The 27,265-nt window shown below is 51.6% G+C and overlaps 1 protein-coding gene across 1 annotated transcript in view; it reads left to right on the top strand.

The window, feature by feature from the left end:
• The window catches only part of slco2b1 (solute carrier organic anion transporter family, member 2B1), an 86,236-nt gene that overhangs the window by 10,411 nt on the left and 48,560 nt on the right, over positions 1-27,265 (top strand). Inside the window, exons 3-7 of the mRNA XM_079247765.1 lie at positions 435-572; positions 1,690-1,852; positions 1,934-2,158; positions 6,642-6,740; positions 7,150-7,280. Of these exons, the coding sequence (XP_079103891.1) occupies positions 435-572; positions 1,690-1,852; positions 1,934-2,158; positions 6,642-6,740; positions 7,150-7,280 (756 nt within the window). The remainder of the gene's footprint in view (positions 1-434; positions 573-1,689; positions 1,853-1,933; positions 2,159-6,641; positions 6,741-7,149; positions 7,281-27,265) is intronic.

The following is a 27,265-nucleotide window of genomic DNA, read 5'->3' on the forward strand; positions in this document are numbered from 1 at the left end:
CTGGAGGGGGACCAGGTCTCAGTGTGGTCCATCAGAGTCCAGACCTCATCCTGACTCCAGGAACCAGACCGGCTGGAGGGGGACCAGGTCTCAGTGTGGTCCATCAGAATCCAGACCTCATCCTGACTCCAGGAACCAGACCGGCTGGAGGGGGACCAGGTCTCAGTGTGGTCCATCAGAGTCCAGACCTCATCCTGACTCCAGGAACCAGACCGGCTGGAGGGGGACCAGGTCTCAGTGTGGTCTAGTCAGAGTCCAGACCTGGTCCTGCTGTGGGGGATGGTCTCTCTGACTCTGGCTTTAGTTTCTGGTTTGTGGGGTTTATCTGCGACTTCAGGAACAGATGTTGCTGCTTGGTGTCCTGCCGTTCCCCCGAGCCTCCCTACGGAGAGCGCTTGCCGTTCTGACGGCCTCTACTTCCTCCGTCTCCACAGATCTTCGTGCTTTGCCACAGTTTGCTGCAGCTGTCGCAGCTCTTGGTGTCGGGTTACATGAAGAGCTCCATCTCCACCATTGAGAGACGTTATGGGCTGACCAGCCAGAAGTCTGGGCTCCTGGCCGCCTTCAACGAGGTCAGTTTGGTTTCTGTTTTCCTTCTACAGGGAAGCGACGAGGCTGAATGTTTCCACACATCTCTGCTGTATTTAGTAAAACAAAACTACAGCAGTGAACCGCCTCCATGTTCTCTGAGCATCACTGGATCACATGTACATGATGGTCCAGAGAAGAGGCATCGCCATCTGCTCCTATGGTCTTCCCTAACCTTGGATTGACCTGCTTGTGCCAGATCAATCCTGGAAAATCCAAATATCTACACCGAGAAGTCACAATAATTACACACTTCCCAAAATGTTCAAACAAAAAAGCTGTAAATGTTTCATGCAGGAATGCGAGCGGCACCAGGTTCCAGATGTTTTCTTCTCGTTTGGACCCGGTTTAAAAGCTTCTTCCCAGTTTTTCCTGTCTGTTTGCACAGTGATGCTTCAGAATGAGATTATCTTCAACGGCTTCCTGTTTCTCCTCAGAGAATCCCAGCCTGTAATGACTGTCTCCTGCGCCCCCTAGAGGCGTTAGGCGTCATCACACAGGAAGTGACTGCAGGTGTTTTTTTATGATTAAATAAATAAACTGATGGACTGGCGAGCTGTCCAGGGTGTACCCTGCCTTCGCCCAAACACTGCTGGGATAGGCTCCAGCTTCCCCGCCACCCTCCATTGGACTGAGCGGTTCGGATGATGAATGAATGAATAAATAAATACATAAAAAATGTTTTAAAAAAAACTTTAAAAGTGACTTTATGCATTAGTATCATAGTTCGACTTGGGGGAGCTGAGGGTCGCTGGACTCTCCTGAAGCGCCGACAAGCCCCCCCTAAAGACGTTTGGTTCTTACTGAGGAAGAAATGTCAAAATTAAATTTACATTTAATTTTACCATGAAATTCATGATGTCTCTTTAAAAAATTCACCAATATCACATTTTTCAAACCGAGTAGAAGTAGAATCATTTATTTTAGTTCTTCCAGACATTCCTGGCATGAAGATTAAATTCCAACAAACAACCCAAAGTTTGCAGCCCAGAAAAGTCCAGAAGCTCTGCAGCGACTTCCTTTAAAGGAGGAAGCATTTCAGCGTGGCACGGCTAGGACCCATGCGGCGTAACCACCCATGTTGTGTTGGTCCTCGTCCAGGTTGGGAACACCGTCCTCATCATCTTTGTGAGTTTCTTTGGGAGTCGAGTCCACCGGCCGCGGTTCATCGGAGGCGGAGCGCTGCTGGCCTGCCTGGCCTCGCTGATGATGGCCATGCCGCACTTCGTGAGTGGACGGTACATCTACACCGACATCAGCAACAGTGAGGCTACGCACACACTCTGTAGTTTGTGTCACACCTGTACTTCTTCCTGGTTGAAGATGAACTTTTTCTGTTTTCCAGCAGAATCCAGTGACAACAGCTCGAGCCTCTGCCAGCCCAGCAGGCCCCCCTCCTCCTTGTCCAGCAGGAACTGCCAGCAGCTGGAAAGCCCCAGTCAGCAGATGGTCTACCCCATGCTGCTTCTGGGTCAGCTTCTGCTGGGTATCGGAGCCGTTCCCATCCAGCCCTTTGGCATCTCATACATCGATGACTACGCTAGTGAGAAGAACTCGCCGCTCTACCTCGGTAAGTGGTGGAAACCAAGTTTTAATTCGTACACTTCCAACCTGCTGGCCAGGTGAAATGGTTTCTATCAGTCTGGAGTTTCTAATGGAAAATATCTCAACACAGATGGTGCAGAAATGATCATAATAGCCCATTTCGTAGATAACCCACGTGCTTTTATATGATTTGCTGATTTGCTTTATCCCTAAAACCTCTGAGGTAAACGGTGATGGTCATGTGACCCTCCAGCTGGTCTACGGAGGTTTTCCAGCGTTTCTATCCGTCCAGGAGGTTTACAATCCAGACGCAACATGTAGTGTTTATTCAGAGACTCTAGACCAGGGGTGCCCAAGTCCAGTTTTCGAGATCGACCATCCTGCAGCCTTTAGATGCAACCCCTATCGAGCACAGCTAAGTCAAACAGCTGAATTCCTCTTCTGCATGTCGTTCCGCTCTGCAGAGGCTGCTAACAAGACACTTATTTGTGTTGGAGAAGGGTTGCACCTAAAATCAGCAGGATGGTAGATCTCCAGAACCGGACTTGGGCACCCCTGGTCTAGATGGTAAATCCACCATTATTTATTTTTTGTGTGTGTGTGTGTGTGTGTGTGTGTGTGTGTGTGTGTGTGTGTGTTTCAGATGCGAGAGAATGATGTGCAGATGAGAAAAGATTTGGTCACTTCTGATCTGTGTGTTATTTCTACAAACTTCTGGTTGCTCTTTAAGCTGCTTTATCTATCATTTTAGCCTCAGATAACAGCTGAGGCTTAAACATCACGTTTCCATGGAAACATCACGTCTGATGCTGACTGGAGTTAAAAAGATCTACCTCGATGCATATTTTTACATTAAAAAAACAGGCAGACCAGAAATGCCACAAACTGACAGTGAAATATATTTGGTATTATTCTGTTGGTTTTAGCATTGTTGACTAAAACTGGACTCTATGCTGTAGATGTTCATATTTGGTTCGCAACAGAATCGTTTCTGATTTATCTTTTATTCATATGAAATAAGTTCCGAAATATCCGAGACACAAACTAAAGCTTTGTCGGACCAAAGTCGCCTGGTGGGACAGTCACATAGAGCTGAGTGTCATCAGCATAATGACGAACCAATGATTGGTTTGTTCCCATGATCTGGGCTGAGCCAGTGGGAGCCTTGACATGATGAGCAGTAAGGGGTCCAAAATGGAGCCTTGATGAACTCCAGAAGACAAAGGGCTCATTCTGGAGTCCATTATCAGTTGGCTCCAGAATGAATCCAGTTATGAACTGGTTTATAAGAATCTTATTACCACAGAGTTTTTCCCTTTTTCAGTCCACAAAATGCTGTTTTCTGAGTTTCTGAAGTAGACCACAGCGCAGGGAGACCTTCACAGTTCGTAGAGCCTGAATTGTTTTCAGCAAAGTGGCGGTCTGCTTTATAGATTCTAAACATCCATTGATTATGAACATCTGCAATCTATCAAAAAAGCAGGTAATATTCTGGAAGCTGGCACGTTCTCACAGCTACAACCTGTGTTGGATACACCTTTCTGCAGCATACTGGCCACAAATGACTGGCGGCAGTAAAAGTAAAACTTCAGGAAATAAACCTTTGGATCATGTTGTACCTCTGCTGCCTTCACCCTGAAACTGGACATCTCACTGTTTCTGGTGTGGCTGGTCTCAACAACGCCTTCTTCTTCTGAACCAGTAAAGAGCTGATGGTGCTTTGGAACCGACCTGAGCAACCAAACAGATGAGTTCTGGTCTCCAATCGGACAGAAAGTACTTTTGAAGTAAAGGCCAGTTCAAGACAGTTTGTTCATGTAGAGCAGGGGTCTCCAGCTCCGGTCCTCATGAACTGCCATCCTGCAGGTTTCAGTGTTTCCCTGCTGCGACACACCTGACCCCAATGGCTCATTAACAGGCAGGTGCAGAAGATGGCAACAAGTTGTTGGAGAACCTTTTCATTTGAATCAAGTGTGTTGTAGCAGGAAAACCCTAGAACCTGCAGGATGGTAGCTGGAGTTGGAGACCCCTGATGTGTCTTATGATGGTCAGAAGAAGAAATCATTTATTTGAACTTTTTATTGATCAGCTGATCCTAACCAGACTGGTTTTATAGACCGAACCCAACCAGGATCTGAGGAAAGTGAGACAGTTTAACTGGAACCAACCTCCACCTGATTGGCTGGTTTAACTGGTGGACTTATTGCAGTTTGTGCACTTTGACCCAGCTTCTTCTGTCTGTTTCAGAGCTAGATAAGAACGTGGGGCTGACCTCTGCTCCAGAGATACTGGAATTTTATCATGTTTGGTCGGAACACAGAAACAGTAAAAGCTGCAGTGTGTTGTGGTGCCTCTGTAGCTAAACCTGATAAGCTAACAAGTCAACCTGTTTCTGGGGTAAATCCTGACATGCGTCTGAGAGAACGGGCAGAAACATCAACAACTGCATGCAAGCAGCAGATGCTTCAGCTGCAGCCAATCAGAACAAACCTTAGATTAAAAGATCTGTTGTGCTAAACAAGGAGGCAATCTGGCTTTGTTTTTATGCCAGGTCACACAGGAAGTAAGGTTTTTTTCAGCCAATCAAAGGATTACAGTGTGTCAAGCCCCACCTTTCAGACTGGATAGCGTGCTGGGTTGGAGGGTGGGTAGGTTGGGTGGGATATGATGGAACTCTTCCCAGTTTTTGCATGTGGAAATGCAAAAGATTGTGTCCCGGTTCGCCCCCGCCTGATTCACACCCGTTTGTGGAAACAAGGCTATAGGGACACATAGCATAACCCTTCACATCATCATTTTACACCTGGGGCCTTTTATTGAATGTTGCAGAATTCCATCCCAATTCTGAAGTCAAGCATCAAGACATATATCTGTATGTAAACTTTGGAGGTTTAAACACTAAATTAGCTTGTCTTTTTTAGAATAAATTAACCGTCCACTTTGCTAGAACCCCATACCAAAAATGTTTGGCACAAAACTGAAGAGTTTGAACCACTTAGGATGGGAACCAGTGGCATTCTGCTACAATAGTTCTAAGTTTACACACTGGTAATCAGCAGAATGCAGCGCTGGTTGAAAACCAGAGGAAAGAGATAAGATCAGTGCATCATCAGAGGTTTTCCTGCAGCCAATCAGATCTAAAACAACATTATATATCAGACCAGACCAGATTCCAACATCTTTCTCAGATTATCTGAAGGTTTGGGTTTAATTGGAGTTTTCTAAAATAAATGACAGAAAGATGGCCTGAACATAAAAGTCCATTGTGGTGGTTTTATCATTAATTGGTATTTTACAGTTAAAGTTCATGTTGACAGAATGTCCCATTTGTAGCCATGACATTGATGAAAGGTAATATTTACGAGCCCCAATATATGGTTGGATTTGCTCTATTTTTGAGGTTTTCAGGACAGAGAAATCCAATTTTCCCTGAAATTATTCAGAACTTCACATCTTTCAAATGTGCTTGTTTATGTGACTCTAGATTCTTCTGTCTTCTTAGATGAGTATAGTTGAGTATCGTCTGTATAGAAGTGAACATATTGCAGTGATAGAAGCACTGTGGCTGTTATTTGCTTTCATTTGTGTATTTATTTGATTACTTTCTGAACGGATATGTAATTCTTATGCATGTACATGCTGCACCTGTCTTTAATGTCTTCCCGTTCAAACGTTTTATGTCCATCAAGTTTTTGAGAAAATTAAGTTGAAGTTGTGAAAATCATGATGAGCTCTGGGATCATTGCTTCGTGTCGACCCAGGCCACCAGGACCCACTGCCCTGCATGTTTTAGCCCTGCTTTACAAACAGAAATGGAATAAATGGTTCTCTAACAGGCTTGCAAAGAACCTGATAGGGAGGTTTATCAACGTGAGTCAGGTGTGTTGGAGCAGGAACATGTCTAAGACCTGGAAGGCAGTGGAACCTGAGGATTGACCTAAAGGGTCAGATATTTATGTCATTTTAAATGTCAGTCTGATACTCGGTCCACATATGAAGTATTAATAATGAAACTGCTGAAAGTACCAATCCGTTCGGTTTGCTGGAGTTTATCCCAGCAGCTGCTCAGCCAGAGGCAGGGGAAACCTCCGACTGGTCTCCAGTCCATCACATGGACTATATTCACTCCTGCTGAGATACTAATCAGCATGGATGCATGAAACCTCCCACAGAAAGGTTCCAGCCAGGTTTGGAGCAGCAATCTTCCCGCTGTGAGCTAGTGATGCTAACCACCACGCCGCTATGCAGTGCAGGGAAACAGGAAGCGTCTGATTCCAGATTAAATTATTCAGGATTTTGGTTTTAGGGGAGTTTTTTCAACATAAGAAGAAATTTGTGAATCTCAGATTATTAACAGTTCAAAGTATCGTTTTTTGATATTTAATTGAGAAAAAATATTCAAATGAACTAAAAGAGGCTAAAAATGACATTTTCTCTTGGTTTTATCCAAGTTTAATTCCTTCTCACAGCGTTCATCTGCTGATGTTCCTGCTCTGGCTTTCTTCCAGGTATCCTGCTCGCTGTCACCGCCATCGGCCCGGCCTTCGGGTTTGTCACGGGGTCCTTGATGATGGACTTCTACGTGGACTTTGACAAGCTGTCCAAAGGTGAGGATGAACATTGACAGCTGGACTGTGTGTGGAGGACGTCCTGTCTGTGTGGACGGTGTCCGGCGGAGGGATGAAGGTGATTTCCTGCTCAAACAAACAACTCAGAGACAGTTAAAGCTGGAAGGGGTCACTCTGAGGTCTCCAACTGCGGTCCTCCAGAGCCACAATCCTGCAGGTTTCAGTGTTTCCCTGCTCCAACACAGGCAGGTGCAGAAGATGACAAGAAGTTGTTGGAGAACCTTTTATTTGAATCAAGTGTGTTGCAGCAGGGAAACAGTAAGACCTGCAGACTGGAGTTGGAGTCCTGCTGGGAAACTAGCCAACAAAGCCGCCACAACGTTTCCAGGAGACTTTCTGCAGGTTTTATTCCGACAAACAAACTCAGGTGATAAATCTTTGTTTCCAGACGAGATCGACTTGGACTCCAAAGACCTGCGCTGGGTCGGAGCCTGGTGGCTCGGCTTCCTGGTGGCCTCCTGCCTCCTCTTCCTCGCTGCACTGCCGTACTTCTTCTTCCCCAGAGAAATGCCCAAAGAGGTGAGTTGGGACGCAGCATGTCAGACGTTTGGCTCCTGATGAGACCAACAAGCAGCTTTAACTCAGAAAATCTCTTGGAAGCTGAACTTAGATGAACGTTGCAGCTGAGAAGGAAATTTTCCTGAACTCCAGAGTGAATCCTGCATCGTCATGGCAACAGCGGCCGACCTCCGTGTTCTGGTTCTGCTGCTGAATCTTTCCTGTAATTTAGCCTCAGAAAGCAAAACCTGCTCTACATGTAAACGTCTATGTCACCGGGTTAGGGTTGGGGGGGGGGGTCACCCCAACACAACCTGGTAAATCAGGTCACATGTCCACACAGGGTGCATCGTTACTACGTCCCAGGAATGGGTATAGAAGTCCGAGCCGTTCCAGCGTCGTGGTAAATCCGAAGTGTGTTTGTGAAACCGGCCTCTGATTCAGGACTTTGTGTCCGTTTGTTTTCCTGAAGGTGTAGAAAAGCCGTGATGAGGTTTCTGCTGCACAGACTCTGCTGCCGCCTCCAGCATCGATGTAACCTTGTTGGAATTTACTGAGAAATGTTTTCCAGCCCCCACATGATGGGTGGGAGAGACTTCTGCTCACTCAGAGTTTCAGGTTTCACAGGAAACTGATAAGGAGTCCATTAGAGGCGAGACGGGAGTCTGCTTACTGAAGGAAACGGCAGATTTCCACCGATCCGGATCAGGTAGAAGCAGAAAAGAAGCATGACAGGATGAAAAAAGAGGTGAACCTGCCTGCTGGTGGTGGATCTGAACCTGGTCCAGCCAGCTGAGGGGAATGAGTCCAGAGTTTTGGCTCAGACCCTGAAACAACGCCGGAGTTCAGCTCTCAACTTGCTCTAGTCATTAAATGAAGCGAATCCAACGATTGCTTAACAGAATTTGTTGTGATCCCGGAGAGACGGATTCCAGGCTCTCAGCTCAGATGCTTCAGGTTTAGTTTCAGGAAAATCTAACCTTTATTTGTCTTTTCTAAGCCAAAATATTTCCTGTTTTATATTCAGATAAAAAAGTAAATAGAAAATCAGTTTTTTCTCCTCTTTGTGAGCAGACCTGTTTACAACTCAGTGAAAACAAATAAATCCAGTAAAAACAGAGAAAATAGAAGTAAATAAACACTTTAAGGCTCATGAACTAATATGAGGATGAAACATGCTTACGGTTCATCACACTAATCTGTCTCCAGTCGTTATTCATGCAGGGACACCCGGGCGTCTCTTTGCATGTGTCCCGGCCTTGCAGTGGAATCTGGAACATACGCAGTTTGTTTGTTCAGACTCAAACAGGAAGGAAAGTGTTGGGAGACAAAACTTCTGCTGAATGTAGGGTTGGACGTGGTCAACAGCCTAACCACTCGCATTGCAGCCCGCTTCAGTCATCTCTAGAAGGTATTTCATACCTGCCGACCGCCGCAGGCGCCGTGAAACGCTGTGACACGTTGTGAAACGCCGTGACACGTTGTGAAACGCCGTGACACGTTGTGAAACGCCGTGACACGTTGTGAAACGCCGTGACACGTTGTGAAACGCCGTGAAACACCGTGACACGTTGTGAAACGCTGTGAAACGCCGTGACACGTTGTGAAACGCCGTGACACGTTGTGACACGTTGTGAAACGCCGTGACACGTTGTGAAACGTTGTGAAACACCGTGACACGTTGTGAAACGCCGTGACACGTTGTGAAACGCCGTGACACGTTGTGAAACGCTGTGAAACGCTGTGAAACGCCGTGACACGTTGTGAAACGCCGTGACACGTTGTGAAACGCTGTGAAACGCTGTGAAACGCTGTGAAACGCCGTGACACGTTGTGAAACGCCGTGACACGTTGTGAAACGCTGTGAAACGCTGTGAAACGCCGTGACACGTTGTGAAACGCCGTGACACGTTGTGAAACGCCGTGACACGTTGTGAAACGCCGTGACACGTTGTGAAACGCCGTGACACGTTGTGAAACGCTGTGAAACGCTGTGAAACGCCGTGACACGATGTGAAACGCCGTGACACGATGTGAAACGCCGTGACACGTTGTGAAACGCCGTGACACGTTGTGAAACGCCGTGAAACGCTGAGAAACGCCGTGACACGTTGTGAAACGCCGTGACACGTGGTGAAACGCCGTGAAACGCCGTGACACGTTGTAAAACGCCGTGACACGTTGTGAAACGCCGTGACACGTTGTGAAACGCCGTGACACGTTGTGAAATGCCGTGACACGTTGTGAAACGCTGTGAAACGCCGTGACACGTTGTGACACGATGTGAAACGCCGTGACACGTTGTGAAACGCCGTGACACGTTGTGAAACGCCGTGACACGTGGTGAAACGCTGTGAAACGCCGTGAAACGCCGTGACACGTTGTGAAACGCCGTGACACGTTGTGAAACGCTGTGAAACGCCGTGACACGTTGTGACACGTTGTGAAACGCTGTGAAACGCCGTGAAACGCCGTGACACGTTGTGAAACGCCGTGACACGTTGTGAAACGCCGTGACACGTTGTGAAACGCTGTGAAACGCCGTGACACGTTGTGAAACGCTGTGACACGTGGTGAAACGCTGTGAAACGCCGTGACACGTTGTGAAACGCCGTGACACGTTGTGAAACGCCGTGAAACGCCGTGACACGTTGTGAAACGCCGTGACACGGGGTGAAACGCTGTGAAACGCCGTGACACGTTGTGAAACGCCGTGACACGTTGTGAAACGCCGTGACACGTTGTGAAACGCCGTGACACGTTGTGACACGTTGTGAAACGCTGTGAAACGCCGTGACACGTTGTGACACGTTGTGAAACGCTGTGAAACGTTGTGAAACGCCGTGACAGGTTGTGAAACGCCGTGACACGTTGTGAAACGCCGTGAAACGCTGTGAAACGCCGTGAAACGCCGTGACACGTTGTGAAACGCCGTGACACGTTGTGACACGTTGTGAAACGCTGTGAAACGCCGTGACACGTTGTGAAACGCCGTGACACGTTGTGAAACGCCGTGACACGTTGTGAAACGCCGTGACACGTTGTGAAACGCCGTGAAACGCCGTGACACGTTGTGAAACGCCGTGACACGTTGTGAAACGCCGTGACACGTTGTGAAACGCCGTGACATGTTGTGAAACGCCGTGACACGTTGTGAAACGCCATGAAACGTCGTGACACGTTGTGAAACGCCGTGAAACGCCGTGACACGTTGTGAAACGCCGTGACACGTTGTGAAACGCCATGAAACGTCGTGACACGTTGTGAAACGTCGTGACACGTTGTGAAACGTCGTGAAACGTCGTGACACGTTGTGAAACGTCGTGAAACGTCGTGACACGTTGTGAAACGTCGTGACACGTTGTGAAACGTCGTGACACGTTGTGAAACGCCGTGAAACGCCGTGAAACGTCGTGACACGTTGTGAAACGCCGTGAAACGCCGTGAAACGCCGTGAAACGCCGTGAAACGTCGTGACACGTTGTGAAACGTCGTGACACGTTGTGAAACGCCATGAAACGTCGTGACACGTTGTGAAACGTCGTGACACGTTGTGAAACGCCGTGACATGTTGTGACACGTGGTGAAAAGTCGTGACACGTGGTGAAACGCCGTGAAACGCCGTGACACGTGAAACGTCGTGACACGTTGTGAAATATCGTGACACGTTGTGAAACGCCGTGACACGTTGTGAAACGTCGTGACACGTGGTGAAACGCCGTGACACGTTGTGAAACGCCGTGAAACGCCGTGACACGTGGTGAAACGTCGTGACACGTGGTGAAACGCCGTGACACGTTGTGACACGTTGTGAAACGCCGTGACACGTTGTGACACGTTGTGAAACGCCGTGACACGTTGTGAAACGCCGTGAAACGTCGTGACACGTTGTGAAACGCCGTGACACGCCGTGACACGTTGTGAAACGCCGTGACACGTTGTGAAACGCCGTGACACGTGGTGAAACGCCGTGAAACGCCGTGACACGTTGTGAAACGCCGTGACACGTTGTGAAACGCTGTGAAACGCCGTGACACGTTGTGAAACGCTGTGAAACGCCGTGACACGTTGTGAAACGCCGTGACACGTTGTGAAACGCCGTGGAACGCCGTGACACGTTGTGAAACGCCGTGGAACGCCGTGACACGTTGTGAAACGCCGTGACACGTTGTGAAATGCCGTGGAACGCCGTGAAACGTTGTGGAACGCCGTGGAACGCCGTGGAACGCCGTGGAACGATGTGAAACGCCGTGACACGTTGTGAAACGCCGTGGAACGATGTGAAATGCCGTGGAACGCCGTGAAACGTTGTGAAACGGCGTGTAACGCTGTGGAACGTTGTGAAATAGCGTGGAACGCTGTGGAACGTTTTGAAACACTGTGACACGATGTGAAATGGCATGGAACGCCGTGGAACGCTGTGGAACGCCGTGAAACGTTGTGAAACGGCGTGACACGTTGTGAAATGCCGTGACACGTTGTGAAACGCTGTGAAACGCCGTGACACGTTGTGACACGTTGTGAAACGCTGTGAAACGCCGTGAAACGCCGTGACACGTTGTGAAACGCTGTGGAACGCCGTGACACGTTGTGAAACGCTGTGAAACGCCGTGACACGTTGTGAAACGCTGTGAAACGCCGTGACACGTTGTGAAACGCTGTGAAACGCCGTGACACGTTGTGAAACGCTGTGAAACGCCGTGACACGTTGTGAAACGCTGTGAAACGCCGTGACACGTGGTGAAACGCTGTGAAACGCCGTGACACGTTGTGAAACGCCGTGACACGTTGTGAAACGCCGTGACACGTGGTGAAACGCTGTGAAACGCCGTGACACGTTGTGAAACGCCGTGACACGTTGTGAAACGCCGTGACACGTTGTGACACGTTGTGAAACGCTGTGAAACGCCGTGACACGTTGTGACACGTTGTGAAACGCTGTGAAACGCTGTGACACGTTGTGAAACGCCGTGACACGTTGTGAAACGCCGTGACACGTTGTGAAACGCCGTGAAACGCCGTGACACGTTGTGAAACGCCGTGACACGTTGTGAAACGCCGTGACACGTTGTGAAACGCCGTGAAACGCCGTGACATGTTGTGAAACGCCGTGACACGTTGTGAAACGCAGTGAAACGCCGTGACACGTTGTGAAACGCCGTGACACGTTGTGAAACGCCGTGACACGTTGTGAAACGCCGTGACACGTTGTGAAACGCCGTGAAACGCCGTGACACGTTGTGAAACGCCGGGACACGTTGTGAAACGCCGTGACACGTTGTGAAACGCCGTGAAACGCCGTGACATGTTGTGAAACGCCGTGACACGTTGTGAAACGCCGTGACACGTTGTGAAACGCCGTGACACGTTGTGAAACGCCGTGACACGTTGTGAAACGCCGTGACACGTTGTGAAACGCCGTGACACGTTGTGAAACGCCGTGACATGTTGTGAAACGCCGTGACACGTTGTGAAACGCCGTGAAACGCCGTGACACGTTGTGAAACGCCGTGACATGTTGTGAAACGCCGTGACACGTTGTGACACGTGGTGAAACGCCGTGAAACGCCGTGAAACGCCATGAAACGTCGTGACACGTTGTGAAACGTCGTGACACGTTGTGAAACGTCGTGACACGTTGTGAAACGCCGTGACACGTTGTGAAACGCCGTGAAACGCCGTGAAACGTCGTGACACGTTGTGAAACGTCGTGACACGTTGTGAAACGCCATGAAACGTCGTGACACGTTGTGAAACGTCGTGACACGTTGTGAAACGCCGTGACATGTTGTGACACGTGGTGAAAAGTCGTGACACGTGGTGAAACGCCGTGAAACGCCGTGACACGTTGTGAAACGCTGTGAAACGCCGTGACACGTTGTGAAACGCCGTGACACGTTGTGAAACGCCGTGGAACGCCGTGACACGTTGTGAAACGCCGTGACACGTTGTGAAACGCCGTGACACGTTGTGAAATGCCGTGGAACGCCGTGAAACGTTGTGGAACGCCGTGGAACGCCGTGGAACGCCGTGGAACGATGTGAAACAGCGTGGAACGCTGTGGAACGTTGTGAAACGGCGTGTAACGCTGTGGAACGTTGTGAAATAGCGTGGAATGCTGTGGAACGTTTTGAAACACCGTGACACGATGTGAAATGGCATGGAACGCCGTGGAACGCTGTGGAACGCCGTGAAACGTTGTGAAATGGCGTGGAACGCTGTGGAACGTTGTGAAACGGCGTGGAACGCTGTGGAACGCCGTGAAACGTTGTGAAATGGCGTGGAACGCCGTGAAACGTTGTGAAACGGCGTGGAACGCCGTGAAACGTTGTGAAACGCCGTGAAACGTTGTGAAACGGCGTGGAACATTGTGGAACGCCGTGAAACGTTGTGAAATGGCGTGGAACGCCGTGAAACGTTGTGAAACGGCGTGGAACGCCGTGAATAGTTGTGAAACGGCGTGGAGCGCTGTGGAACGCCGTGAAACGTTGTGAAACGGCGTGGAACGCCGTGAAACGTTGTGAAACGGCGTGGAACGCTGTGGAACGCCGTGGAACGCTGTGGAACGCCGTGAAACGTTGTGAAACGGCGTGGAACGCCGTGAATAATTGTGAAACGGCGTGGAGCGCTGTGGAACGCCGTGAAACGTTGTGAAACGGCGTGGAACGCCGTGAAACGTTGTGGAACGCCGTGAAACGGCGTGGAACGCTGTGGAACGCCGTGAAACGTTGTGAAACGGCGTGAAACGCCGTGAAACGTTGTGGAACGCCGTGAAACGTTGTGAAACGTTGTGAAACGGTGTGACACGTTGTGAAACGGCGTGGAACGCTGTGGAACGCCGTGAAACGTTGTGGAACGCTGTGGAACGCCGTGAAACGTTGTGAAACGCCGTGGAACGCCGTGAAATGGCGTGGAATGATGTGAAACAGCGTGGAACGCTGTGGAATGGCGTGGAACGCCGTGGAACGATGTGAAACAGCGTGGAACGCTGTGGAACGTTGTGAAACAGCGTGACACGTTGTGAAACGTTGTGAAACGGTGTGACACGTTGTGAAACGCCGTGGAACGTTGTGACACGGTGTGGAACGCTGTGGAACGCTGTGAAACGGCGTGGAACGCTGTGAAACGCCGTGGAACGTTGTGAAACGCCGTGGAACGCCGTGGAACGCTGTGAAACGGCGTGGAACGCTGTGAAACGGCGTGGAACGTTGTGAAACGTTGTGGAACGCCGTGGAACGATGTGAAACAGCGTGGAACGCTGTGGAACGCCGTGACACGTTGTGAAACGCCGTGATACGCCGTGACACGTTGTGAAACGTCGTGAAACGCTGTGAAACGTTGTGAATCGCCGTGAATCGCCGTGAAACGCTGTGAAACGTTGTGAAATGCCGTGACACGTTGTGAAACGCCGTGACACGTTGTGAAACGCCGTGACACGTTGTGAAACGCCGTGACTCGTTGTGAAACGCCGTGACACGTTGTGAAATGCCGTGAAACGCCGTGACACGTTGTGAAATGCCGTGGAACGCCGTGACACGTTGTGGAACGCCGTGGAACGATGTGAAACAGCGTGGAACGCTGTGGAACGTTGTGAAACGCCGTGACACGTTGTGAAACGCCGTGGAACGCCGTGAAACGTTGTGAAACGGCGTGGAACGCTGTGGAATGTTGTGAAACAGCGTGGAACGCTGTGGAACGTTTTGAAACACCGTGACACGTTGTGAAACGCCGTGACACGTTGTGAAACGCCGTGGAACGATGTGAAATGCCGTGGAACGCCGTGAAATGCCGTGGAACGCCGTGACACGTTGTGAAACGCCGTGACACGTTGTGAAACGCCGTGGAACGATGTGAAATGCCGTGGAACGCCGTGAAACGCTGTGAAACGCTGTGAAACGTTGTGAAACGCCGTGACACGTTGTGAAACGCCGTGAAATGCCGTGACACGTTGTGAAACGCCGTGACACGTTGTGAAATGCCGTGACATGTTGTGAAACGGCGTGGAACGCCGTGAAACGTTGTGAAACGGCGTGGAACGCTGTGGAACGCCGTGGAACGCTGTGGAACGCCGTGAAAAGTTGTGAAACGGCGTGGAACGCCGTGAATAATTGTGAAACGGCGTGGAGCGCTGTGGAACGCCGTGAAACGTTGTGAAACGGCGTGGAACGCCGTGAAACGTTGTGGAACGCCGTGAAACGGCGTGGAACGCTGTGGAACGCCGTGAAACGTTGTGAAACGGCGTGAAACGCCGTGAAACGTTGTGGAACGCCGTGAAACGTTGTGAAACGTTGTGAAACGGTGTGACACGTTGTGAAACGGCGTGGAACGCCGTGAAACGTTGTGGAACGCCGTGAAACGGCGTGGAACGCTGTGGAACGCCGTGAAACGTTGTGAAACGGCGTGAAACGCCGTGAAACGTTGTGGAACGCCGTGAAACGTTGTGAAACGTTGTGAAACGGTGTGACACGTTGTGAAACGGCGTGGAACGCTGTGGAACGCCGTGAAACGTTGTGGAACGCTGTGGAACGCCGTGAAACGTTGTGAAACGCCGTGGAACGCCGTGAAATGGCGTGGAATGATGTGAAACAGCGTGGAACGCTGTGGAATGGCGTGGAACGCCGTGGAACGATGTGAAACAGCGTGGAACGCTGTGGAACGTTGTGAAACAGCGTGACACGTTGTGAAACGTTGTGAAACGGTGTGACACGTTGTGAAACGCCGTGGAACGTTGTGACACGGTGTGGAACGCTGTGGAACGCTGTGAAACGGCGTGGAACGCTGTGAAACGCCGTGGAACGTTGTGAAACGCCGTGGAACGCCGTGGAACGCTGTGAAACGGCGTGGAACGCTGTGAAACGGCGTGGAACGTTGTGAAACGTTGTGGAACGCCGTGGAACGATGTGAAACAGCGTGGAACGCTGTGGAACGCCGTGACACGTTGTGAAACGCCGTGATACGCCGTGACACGTTGTGAAACGTCGTGAAACGCTGTGAAACGTTGTGAATCGCCGTGAATCGCCGTGAAACGCTGTGAAACGTTGTGAAATGCCGTGACACGTTGTGAAACGCCGTGACACGTTGTGAAACGCCGTGACACGTTGTGAAACGCCGTGACTCGTTGTGAAACGCCGTGACACGTTGTGAAATGCCGTGAAACGCCGTGACACGTTGTGAAATGCCGTGGAACGCCGTGACACGTTGTGGAACGCCGTGGAACGATGTGAAACAGCGTGGAACGCTGTGGAACGTTGTGAAACGCCGTGACACGTTGTGAAACGCCGTGGAACGCCGTGAAACGTTGTGAAACGGCGTGGAACGCTGTGGAATGTTGTGAAACAGCGTGGAACGCTGTGGAACGTTTTGAAACACCGTGACACGTTGTGAAACGCCGTGACACGTTGTGAAACGCCGTGGAACGATGTGAAATGCCGTGGAACGCCGTGAAATGCCGTGGAACGCCGTGACACGTTGTGAAACGCCGTGACACGTTGTGAAACGCCGTGGAACGATGTGAAATGCCGTGGAACGCCGTGAAACGCTGTGAAACGCTGTGAAACGTTGTGAAACGCCGTGACACGTTGTGAAACGCCGTGAAATGCCGTGACACGTTGTGAAACGCCGTGACACGTTGTGAAATGCCGTGACATGTTGTGAAACGGCGTGGAACGCCGTGAAACGTTGTGAAACGGCGTGGAACGCTGTGGAACGCCGTGGAACGCTGTGGAACGCCGTGAAAAGTTGTGAAACGGCGTGGAACGCCGTGAATAATTGTGAAACGGCGTGGAGCGCTGTGGAACGCCGTGAAACGTTGTGAAACGGCGTGGAACGCCGTGAAACGTTGTGGAACGCCGTGAAACGGCGTGGAACGCTGTGGAACGCCGTGAAACGTTGTGAAACGGCGTGAAACGCCGTGAAACGTTGTGGAACGCCGTGAAACGTTGTGAAACGTTGTGAAACGGTGTGACACGTTGTGAAACGGCGTGGAACGCTGTGGAACGCCGTGAAACGTTGTGGAACGCTGTGGAACGCCGTGAAACGTTGTGAAACGGTGTGACACGTTGTGAAACGCCGTCGAACGCCGTGAAATGGCGTGGAATGATGTGAAACAGCGTGGAACGCTGTGGAATGGCGTGGAACGCCGTGGAACGATGTGAAACAGCGTGGAACGCTGTGGAACGTTGTGAAACAGCGTGACACGTTGTGAAACGTTGTGAAACGGTGTGACACGTTGTGAAACGCCGTGGAACGTTGTGAAACGCCGTGGAACGTTGTGACACGGTGTGGAACGCTGTGGAACGCTGTGAAACGGCGTGGAACGCTGTGAAACGCCGTGGAACGTTGTGAAACGCCGTGGAACGCCGTGGAACGCTGTGAAACGGCGTGGAACGCTGTGAAACGGCGTGGAACGTTGTGAAACGTTGTGGAACGCCGTGGAACGATGTGAAACAGCGTGGAACGCTGTGGAACGCCGTGACACGTTGTGAAACGCCGTGATACGCCGTGACACGTTGTGAAACGTCGTGAAACGCTGTGAAACGTTGTGAATCGCCGTGAATCGCCGTGAAACGCTGTGAAACGTTGTGAAACGCCGTGACACGTTGTGAAACGCCGTGACACGTTGTGAAACGCCGTGACACGTTGTGAAACGCCGTGACTCGTTGTGAAACGCCGTGACACGTTGTGAAATGCCGTGAAACGCCGTGACACGTTGTGAAATGCCGTGGAACGCCGTGACACGTTGTGGAACGCCGTGGAACGATGTGAAACAGCGTGGAACGCTGTGGAACGTTGTGAAACGCCGTGACACGATGTGAAACAGCGTGGAACGCTGTGGAACGTTGTGAAACGCCGTGACACGTTGTGAAATGCCGTGGAACGCCGTGAAACGTTGTGAAACGGCGTGGAACGCTGTGGAATGTTCTGAAACAGCGTGGAACGCTGTGGAACGTTTTGAAACACCGTGACACGTTGTGAAACGCCGTGACACGTTGTGAAACGCCGTGGAACGATGTGAAATGCCGTGGAACGCCGTGAAATGCCGTGGAACGCCGTGACACGTTGTGAAACGCCGTGACACGTTGTGAAACGCTGTGAAACGTTGTGAATCGCCGTGAAACGCTGTGAAACGCTGTGAAACGTTGTGAAACGCCGTGACACGTTGTGAAACGCCGTGACACGTTGTGAAATGCCGTGACATGTTGTGAAACGCCGTGAAATGCCGTGACACGTTGTGAAATGCCGTGACACGTTGTGAAACGCCGTGACACGTTGTGAAACGCCGTGAAATGCCGTGACACGTTGTGAAACGCCGTGAAATGCCGTGACACGTTGTGAAATGCCGTGACACGTTGTGAAATGCCGTGACACGTTGTGAAACGCCGTGACACGTTGTGAAACGCCGTGAAATGCCGTGACACGTTGTGAAACGCCGGGACACGTTGTGAAATGCCGTGACACGTTGTGAAACGCCGTGACACGTTGTTAAACGCCGTGACACGTTGTGAAACGCCGTGACACGCCGTGAAACGTTGTGGAACGCCGTGAAACGTTGTGGAACGCCGTGAAACGTTGTGGAACGCCGTGAAACGTTGTGGAACGCCGTGAAACGTTGTGAAACGCTGTGGAACGCCGTGAAACGTTGTGAAACGGTGTGACACGTTGTGAAACGGCGTGGAACGCTGTGGAACGCCGTGAAACGTTGTGGAACGCTGTGGAACGCCGTGAAACGTTGTGAAACGGTGTGACACGTTGTGAAACGCCGTGGAACGCCGTGAAACGGCGTGGAACGATGTGAAACAGCGTGGAACGCTGTGGAACGTTTTGAAACACTGTGACACGTTGTGAAACGCCGTGACACGTTGTGAAACGCCGTGGAACGATGTGAAATGCCGTGGAACGCCGTGAAATGCCGTGGAACGCCGTGACACGTTGTGAAACGCTGTGAAACGTTGTGAATCGCCGTGAAACGCTGTGAAACGCTGTGAAACGTTGTGAAACGCCGTGACACGTTGTGAAATGCCGTGACACGTTGTGAAACGCCGTGACACGTTGTGAAACGCCGTGACACGTGGTGAAACGCCGTGACACGTTGTGAAACGCCGTGACACGTTGTGAAACGCCGTGACACGTTGTGAAACGCCGTGAAATGCCGTGACACGTTGTGAAACGCCGTGACACGTTGTGAAATGCCGTGACACGTTGTGAAATGCCGTGACACGTTGTGAAACGCCGTGACACGTTGTGAAACGCCGTGAAATGCCGTGACACGTTGTGAAACGCCGTGACACGTTGTGAAATGCCGTGACACGTTGTGAAACGCCGTGACACGTTGTGAAACGCCGTGACACGCCGTGAAACGTTGTGGAACGCCGTGAAACGTTGTGGAACGCCGTGAAACGTTGTGGAACGCTGTGGAACGCCGTGAAACGTTGTGAAACGGTGTGACACGTTGTGAAACGCCGTGGAACGCCGTGAAACGGTGTGGAACGATGTGAAACAGCGTGGAACGCTGTGGAATGGCGTGGAACGCCGTGGAACGATGTGGAACGCCGTGGAACGATGTGAAACAGCGTGGAACGCTGTGGAACGTTGTGAAACAGCGTGACACGTTGTGAAACGTTGTGAAACGGTGTGACACGTTGTGAAACGCCGTGGAACGTTGTGAAACGCCGTGGAACGCCGTGGAACGTTGTGAAACGCCGTGGAATGTTGTGAAACGGTGTGGAACGCTGTGGAACGCTGTGACACGGCGTGGAACGCTGTGAAACGGCGTGGAACGTTGTGAAACGTTGTGGAACGCCGTGGAACGATGTGACACGTTGTGAAACGCTGTGAAACGCCGTGACAAGTTGTGAAACGTCGTGAAACGCTGTGAAACGTTGTGAATCGCCGTGAATCGCCGTGAAACGCTGTGAAACGTTGTGAACCGCCGTGAAACGCTGTGAAACGTTGTGAAACGCCGTGACACGTTGTGAAGCGCCGTGACACGTTGTGAAACGCCGTGACACGTTGTGAAATGCCGTGGAACGCTGTGGAACGTTGTGAAACGCCGTGACACGTTGTGAAACGCCGTGGAACGATGTGAAATGCCGTGGAACGCCGTGACACGTTGTGAAACGCCGTGACACGTTGTGAAATGCCGTGGAACGCCGTGACACGTTGTGGAACGCCGTGGAACGATGTGAAACAGCGTGGAACGCTGTGGAACGTTGTAAAACGCCGTGACACGTTGTGAAACGCCGTGTAACGATGTGAAATGCCGTGGAACGCCGTGACACGTTGTGAAACGGCGTGGAACGCTGTGGAACGTTGTGAAACAGCGTGGAACGCTGTGGAACGTTTTGAAACACCGTGACACGTTGTGAAACGCCGTGACACGTTGTGAAACGCCGTGGAACGATGTGAAATGCCGTGGAACGCCGTGAAATGCCGTGGAACGCCGTGACACGTTGTGAAACGCCGTGACACGTTGTGAAACGTTGTGAAACGTTGTGAAACGCCGTGAAACGACGTGAAACGACGTGAAACGCTGTGAAACGTTGTGAATCGCCGTGAAACGCTGTGAAACGCTGTGAAACGTTGTGAAACGTTGTGAAACGCCGTGAAAAACCGTGAAACGCCGTGACACGTTGTGAAACGCCGTGACACGTTGTGAAACGCCGTGAAATGCCGTGACACGTTGTGAAACGCCGTGACACGTTGTGAAATGCCGTGACACGTTGTGAAATGCCGTGACACGTTGTGAAACGCCGTGACACGTTGTGAAACGCCGTGAAACGTTGTGGAACGCCGTGAAACGTTGTGAAACGTTGTGAAACGGTGTGACACGTTGTGAAACGGCGTGGAACGCTGTGGAACGCCGTGAAACGTTGTGGAACGCTGTGGAACGCCGTGAAACGTTGTGAAACGGTGTGACACGTTGTGAAACGCCGTGGAACGCCGTGAAACGGCGTGGAACGCTGTGAAACGGCGTGGAACGTTGTGAAACGTTGTGGAACGCCGTGGAACGATGTGAAACAGCGTGGAACGCTGTGGAACGCCGTGACACGTTGTGAAACGTTGTGAAACGCCGTGACACGCCGTGACACGTTGTGAAACGCCGTGACACGTTGTGAAATGCCGTGGAACGCCGTGACACGTTGTGGAACGCCGTGGAACGATGTGAAACAGCGTGGAACGCTGTGGAACGTTGTGAAACGCCGTGAAACGTTGTGGAACGCCGTGGAACGATGTGAAACAGCGTGGAACGCCGTGACACGTTGTGAAACGTTGTGAAACGCCGTGACACGTTGTGAAACGTCGTGAAACGCTGTGAAACGTTGTGAATCGCCGTGAATCGCCGTGAAACGCCGTGAAACGCCGTGAAACGCTGTGAAACGTTGTGAAACGCTGTGAAACGTTGTGAATCGCCGTGAATCGCCGTGAAACGCCGAGAAACGCTGTGAAACGCCGTGAAACGCTGTGAAACGTTGTGAAACGCTGTGACACGTTGTGAAACGCCGTGACACGTTGTGAAGCGCCGTGACACGTTGTGAAACGCCGTGACACGTTGTGAAACGCCGTGAAACGCCGTGACACGTTGTGAAACGCCGTGACACGTTGTGAAACGCCGTGACACGTTGTGAAACGCCGTGACACGTTGTGAAATGCCGTGACACGTTGTGAAACGCCGTGACACGTTGTTAAACGCCGTGACACGCCGTGAAACGTTGTGACACGCCGTGAAGCGTTGTGAAACGTTGTGAAACGGTGTGACACGTTGTGAAACGGCGTGGAACGCCGTGAAACGTTGTGGAACGCTGTGGAACGCCGTGAAACGTTGTGAAACGGTGTGACACGTTGTGAAACGCCGTGGAACGCCGTGAAACGGCGTGGAACGATGTGAAACGGCGTGGAACGCTGTGGAATGGCGTGGAACGATGTGGAACGCCGTGGAACGATGTGAAACAGCGTGGAACGCTGTGGAACGTTGTGAAACAGCGTGACACGTTGTGAAACGTTGTGAAACGGTGTGACACGTTGTGAAACGTTGTGAAACAGCGTGACACGTTGTGAAACGTTGTGAAACGGTGTGACACGTTGTGAAACGCCGTGGAACGTTGTGAAACGCCGTGACACGTTGTGAAACGGCGTGGAACGCTGTGGAACGTTTTGAAACACCGTGACACGATGTGAAATGGCATGGAACGTTGTGAAACAGCGTGGAACGCTGTGGAACGTTTTGAAACACCGTGACACGATGTGAAATGGCATGGAACGCCGTGGAACGCTGTGGAACGCCGTGAAACGTTGTGAAATGGCGTGGAACGCCGTGAAACGATGTGAAACGGCGTGGAGCGCTGTGGAACGCCGTGACACGTTGTGAAACGCTGTGAAACGCCGTGACACGTTGTGAAACGGTGTGACACGTTGTGAAACGCCGTGGAACGCCGTGAAACGGCGTGGAACGATGTGGAATGGCGTGGAACGCCGTGGAACGATGTGGAACGCCGTGGAACGCTGTGGAACGTTGTGAAACAGCGTGACACGTTGTGAAACGTTGTGAAACGGTGTGACACGTTGTGAAACGCCGTGGAACGTTGTGAAACGCCGTGGAACGTTGTGAAACGGTGTGGAACGCTGTGGAACGCTGTGAAACGGCGTGGAACGCTGTGAAACGGCGTGGAACGTTGTGAAACGTTGTGGAACGCCGTGGAACGATGTGAAACAGCGTGGAACGCTGTGGAACGCCGTGACACGTTGTGAAACGTTGTGAAACGCCGTGACACGTTGTGAAACGTTGTGAAACGCCGTGACACGTTGTGAAACGTCGTGAAACGCTGTGAAACGTTGTGAATCGACGTAAATCGCCGTGAAACGCCGTGAAACGCTGTGACACGTTGTGAAACGCCGTGACACGTTGTGAAACGCCGTGACACCTTGTGAAGCGCCGTGACACGTTGTGAAACGCCGTGAAACGCCGTGACACGTTATGAAACGCCGTGACACGTTGTGAAATGCCGTGGAACGCCGTGACACGTTGTGGAACGCCGTGGAACGATGTGAAACAGCGTGGAACGCTGTGGAACGTTGTGAAACGCCGTGACACGTTGTGAAACGCCGTGGAACGATGTGAAATGCCGTGGAACGCCGTGAAACGTTGTGGAACGCTGTGGAACGTTGTGAAACAGCGTGGTACGCTGTGGAACGTTTTGAAACACCGTGACACGTTGTGAAACGCCGTGGAACGATGTGAAATGCCGTGAAACGCTGTGAAACGTTGTGAAACGCCGTGACACGTTGTGAAACGCCGTGACACGTTGTGAAGCGCCGTGACACGTTGTGAAACGCCGTGACACGTTATGAAACGCCGTGACACGTTGTGAAACGCCGTGACACGTTGTGAAACGCCGTGACACGTTGTGAAACGCCGTGACACGTTGTGAAATGCCGTGGAACGCCGTGACACGTTGTGGAACGCCGTGGAACGATGTGAAACAGCGTGGAACGCTGTGGAACGTTGTGAAACGCCGTGACACGTTGTGAAACGCCGTGGAACGATGTGAAATGCCGTGGAACGCCGTGAAACGTTGTGGAACGCTGTGGAACGTTGTGAAACAGCGTGGAACGCTGTGGAACGTTTTGAAACACCGTGACACGTTGTGAAACGCCGTGACACGTTGTGAAACGCCGTGAAACGCCGTGACACGCCGTGACACGTTGTGAAATGCCGTGACACGATGTGAAACGCCGTGACACGTTGTGAAATGCCGTGAAACGCCGTGACACGTTGTGAAACGCCGTGACACGTTGTGAAACGCCGTGAAACGCCGTGACACGTTGTGAAATGCCGTGGAACGCCGTGAAACGTTGTGGAACGCCGTGGAACGATGTGAAACAGCGTGGAACGCTGTGGAACGTTGTGAAACGCCGTGACACGTTGTGAAACGGCGTGGAACGCCGTGGAACGTTGTGAAACAGCGTGGAACGCTGTGGAACGTTTTGAAACACCGTGACACGATGTGAAATGGCATGGAACGTTGTGAAACAGCGTGGAACGCTGTGGAACGTTTTGAAACACCGTGACACGATGTGAAATGGCATGGAACGCCGTGGAACGCTGTGGAACGCCGTGAAACGTTGTGAAATGGCGTGGAACGCCGTGAAACGATGTGAAACGGCGTGGAACGCCGTGACACGTTGTGAAACGCTGTGAAACGCCGTGACACGTTGTGAAACGGTGTGACACGTTGTGAAACGCCGTGGAACGCCGTGAAACGGCGTGGAACGATGTGAAACAGCGTGGAACGCTGTGGAATGGCGTGGAACGCCGTGGAACGATGTGGAACGCCGTGGAACGCTGTGGAACGTTGTGAAACAGCGTGACACGTTGTGAAACGTTGTGAAACGGTGTGACACGTTGTGAAACGCCGTGGAACGTTGTGAAACGCCGTGGAACGTTGTGAAACGGTGTGGAACGCTGTGGAACGCTGTGAAACGGCGTGGAACGCTGTGAAACGGCGTGGAACGTTGTGAAACGTTGTGGAACGCCGTGGAACGATGTGAAACAGCGTGGAACGCTGTGGAACGCCGTGACACGTTGTGAAACGTTGTGAAACGCCGTGACACGTTGTGAAACGTCGTGAAACGCTGTGAAACGTTGTGAATCGACGTAAATCGCCGTGAAACGCCGTGAAACGCTGTGACACGTTGTGAAACGCCGTGACACGTTGTGAAACGCCGTGACACGTTGTGAAACGCCGTGAAACGCCGTGACACGTTATGAAACGCCGTGACACGTTGTGAAACGCCGTGACACGTTGTGAAACGCCGTGACACGTTGTGAAATGCCGTGGAACGCCGTGACACGTTGTGGAACGCCGTGGAACGATGTGAAACAGCGTGGAACGCTGTGGAACGTTGTGAAACGCCGTGACACGTTGTGAAACGCCGTGGAACGATGTGAAATGCCGTGGAACGCCGTGAAACGTTGTGGAACGCTGTGGAACGTTGTGAAACAGCGTGGTACGCTGTGGAACGTTTTGAAACACCGTGACACGTTGTGAAACGCCGTGACACGTTGTGAAACGCCGTGGAACGATGTGAAATGCCGTGGAACGCCGTGAAATGCCGTGGAACGCCGTGACACGTTGTGAAACGCCGTGACACGTTGTGAAACGTTGTGAAACGCCGTGAAACGACGTGACACGTTGTGAAACGCTGTGAAACGCCGTGAAACGTTGTGAAACGTTGTGAAACGCCGTGAAACACCGTGAAACGCCATGACACGTTGTGAAACGCCGTGACACGTTGTGAAACGCCGTGACACGTTGTGAAACGCCGTGAAACGCCGTGAAACGCCGTGACACGTTGTGAAATGCCGTGACACGTTGTGAAATGCCGTGACACGTTGTGAAACGCCGTGACACGTTGTGAAACGCCGTGACACGTTGTGAAACGCCGTGACACGTGGTGAAACGCTGTGAAACGCCGTGACACGTTGTGAAATGCCGTGACACGTTGTGAAACGCCGTGACACGTTGTGAAACGCCGTGAAACGCCGTGACACGTTGTGAAACGCCGTGACACGTTGTGAAACGCCGTGACACGTTGTGAAATGCCGTGGAACGCCGTGAAACGTTGTGGAACGCCGTGGAACGATGTGAAACAGCGTGGAACGCTGTGGAACGTTGTGAAACGCCGTGACACGTTGTGAAACGCCGTGAAACGCCGTGACACGTTGTGAAACGCCGTGGAACGATGTGAAATGCCGTGGAACGCCGTGAAATGCCGTGGAACGCCGTGACACGTTGTGAAACGCCGTGACACGTTGTGAAACGTTGTGAAACGTTGTGAAACGCTGTGAAACGCCGTGAAACGCTGTGAAACGCTGTGAAACGTTGTGAAACGTTGTGAAACGCCGTGACACGTTGTGAAACGCCGTGACACGTTGTGAAACGCCGTGACACGTTGTGAAACGCCGTGACACGTTGTGAAACGCCGTGACACGTTGTGAAACGCCGTGACACGTTGTGAAACGCCGTGACACGTTGTGAAACGCCGTGACACGTTGTGAAACGCCGTGACACGCCGTGAAATGTTGTGGAACGCCGTGAAACGTTGTGGAACGCCGTGAAACGTTGTGAAACGTTGTGAAACGGTGTGACACGTGGTGAAACGCCGTGACACGTTGTGAAACGCCGTGACACGCCGTGAAACGTTGTGGAACGCCGTGAAACGTTGTGAAATGGCGTGGAACGCCGTGAAACGTTGTGAAACGGCGTAGAACGCTGTGAAACGCCGTGAAACGCCGTGACACGTTGTGAAACGCTGTGAAACGTTGTGGAACGCCGTGAAACGTTGTGAAATGGCGTGGAACGCCGTGAAACGTTGTGAAACGGCGTAGAACGCTGTGAAACGCCGTGAAACGCCGTGACACGCTGTGAAACGCTGTGAAACGCCGTGACACGTTGTGAAACGCCGTGACACGTTGTGAAACGCTGTGAAACGCTGTGAAACGCTGTGAAACGCCGTGACACGTTGTGAAACGCCGTGACACGTGGTGAAACACTGTGAAACGCCGTGACACGTTGTGAAACGCCGTGACACGTTGTGAAACGTTGTGATACGTTGTGAAACGTTGTGAAATGGCGTGGAACGCCGTGAAACGATGTGAAACGGCGTGGAACGCCGTGGAACGCTGTGGAACGATGTGGAACGCCGTGAAACGGCGTGGAACGCTGTGGAACGCCGTGAAACGGCGTGGAACGCCGTGGAACGTTGTGAAATGGCGTGGAACGCCGTGAAACGTTGTGGAACGCTGTGGAACGCCGTGAAACGTTGTGAAACGCTGTGGAGCGCTGTGGAACGCCGTGAAACGTTGTGAAACGGCGTGGAGCGCTGTGGAACGCCGTGAAACGCCGTCACACGTTCTGAAACGCCGTGACACGTTGTGAAATGCCGTGGAACGCCGTGGAACGATGTGAAACAGCGTGGAACGCTGTGGAACGTTGTGAAATGCCGTGACA

The sequence above is a fragment of the Telmatherina bonti genome (assembly GCF_933228915.1).
Source record: "Telmatherina bonti genome assembly, chromosome: 10".
In the NCBI taxonomy this organism is placed as follows: domain Eukaryota; kingdom Metazoa; phylum Chordata; class Actinopteri; order Atheriniformes; family Telmatherinidae; genus Telmatherina; species Telmatherina bonti.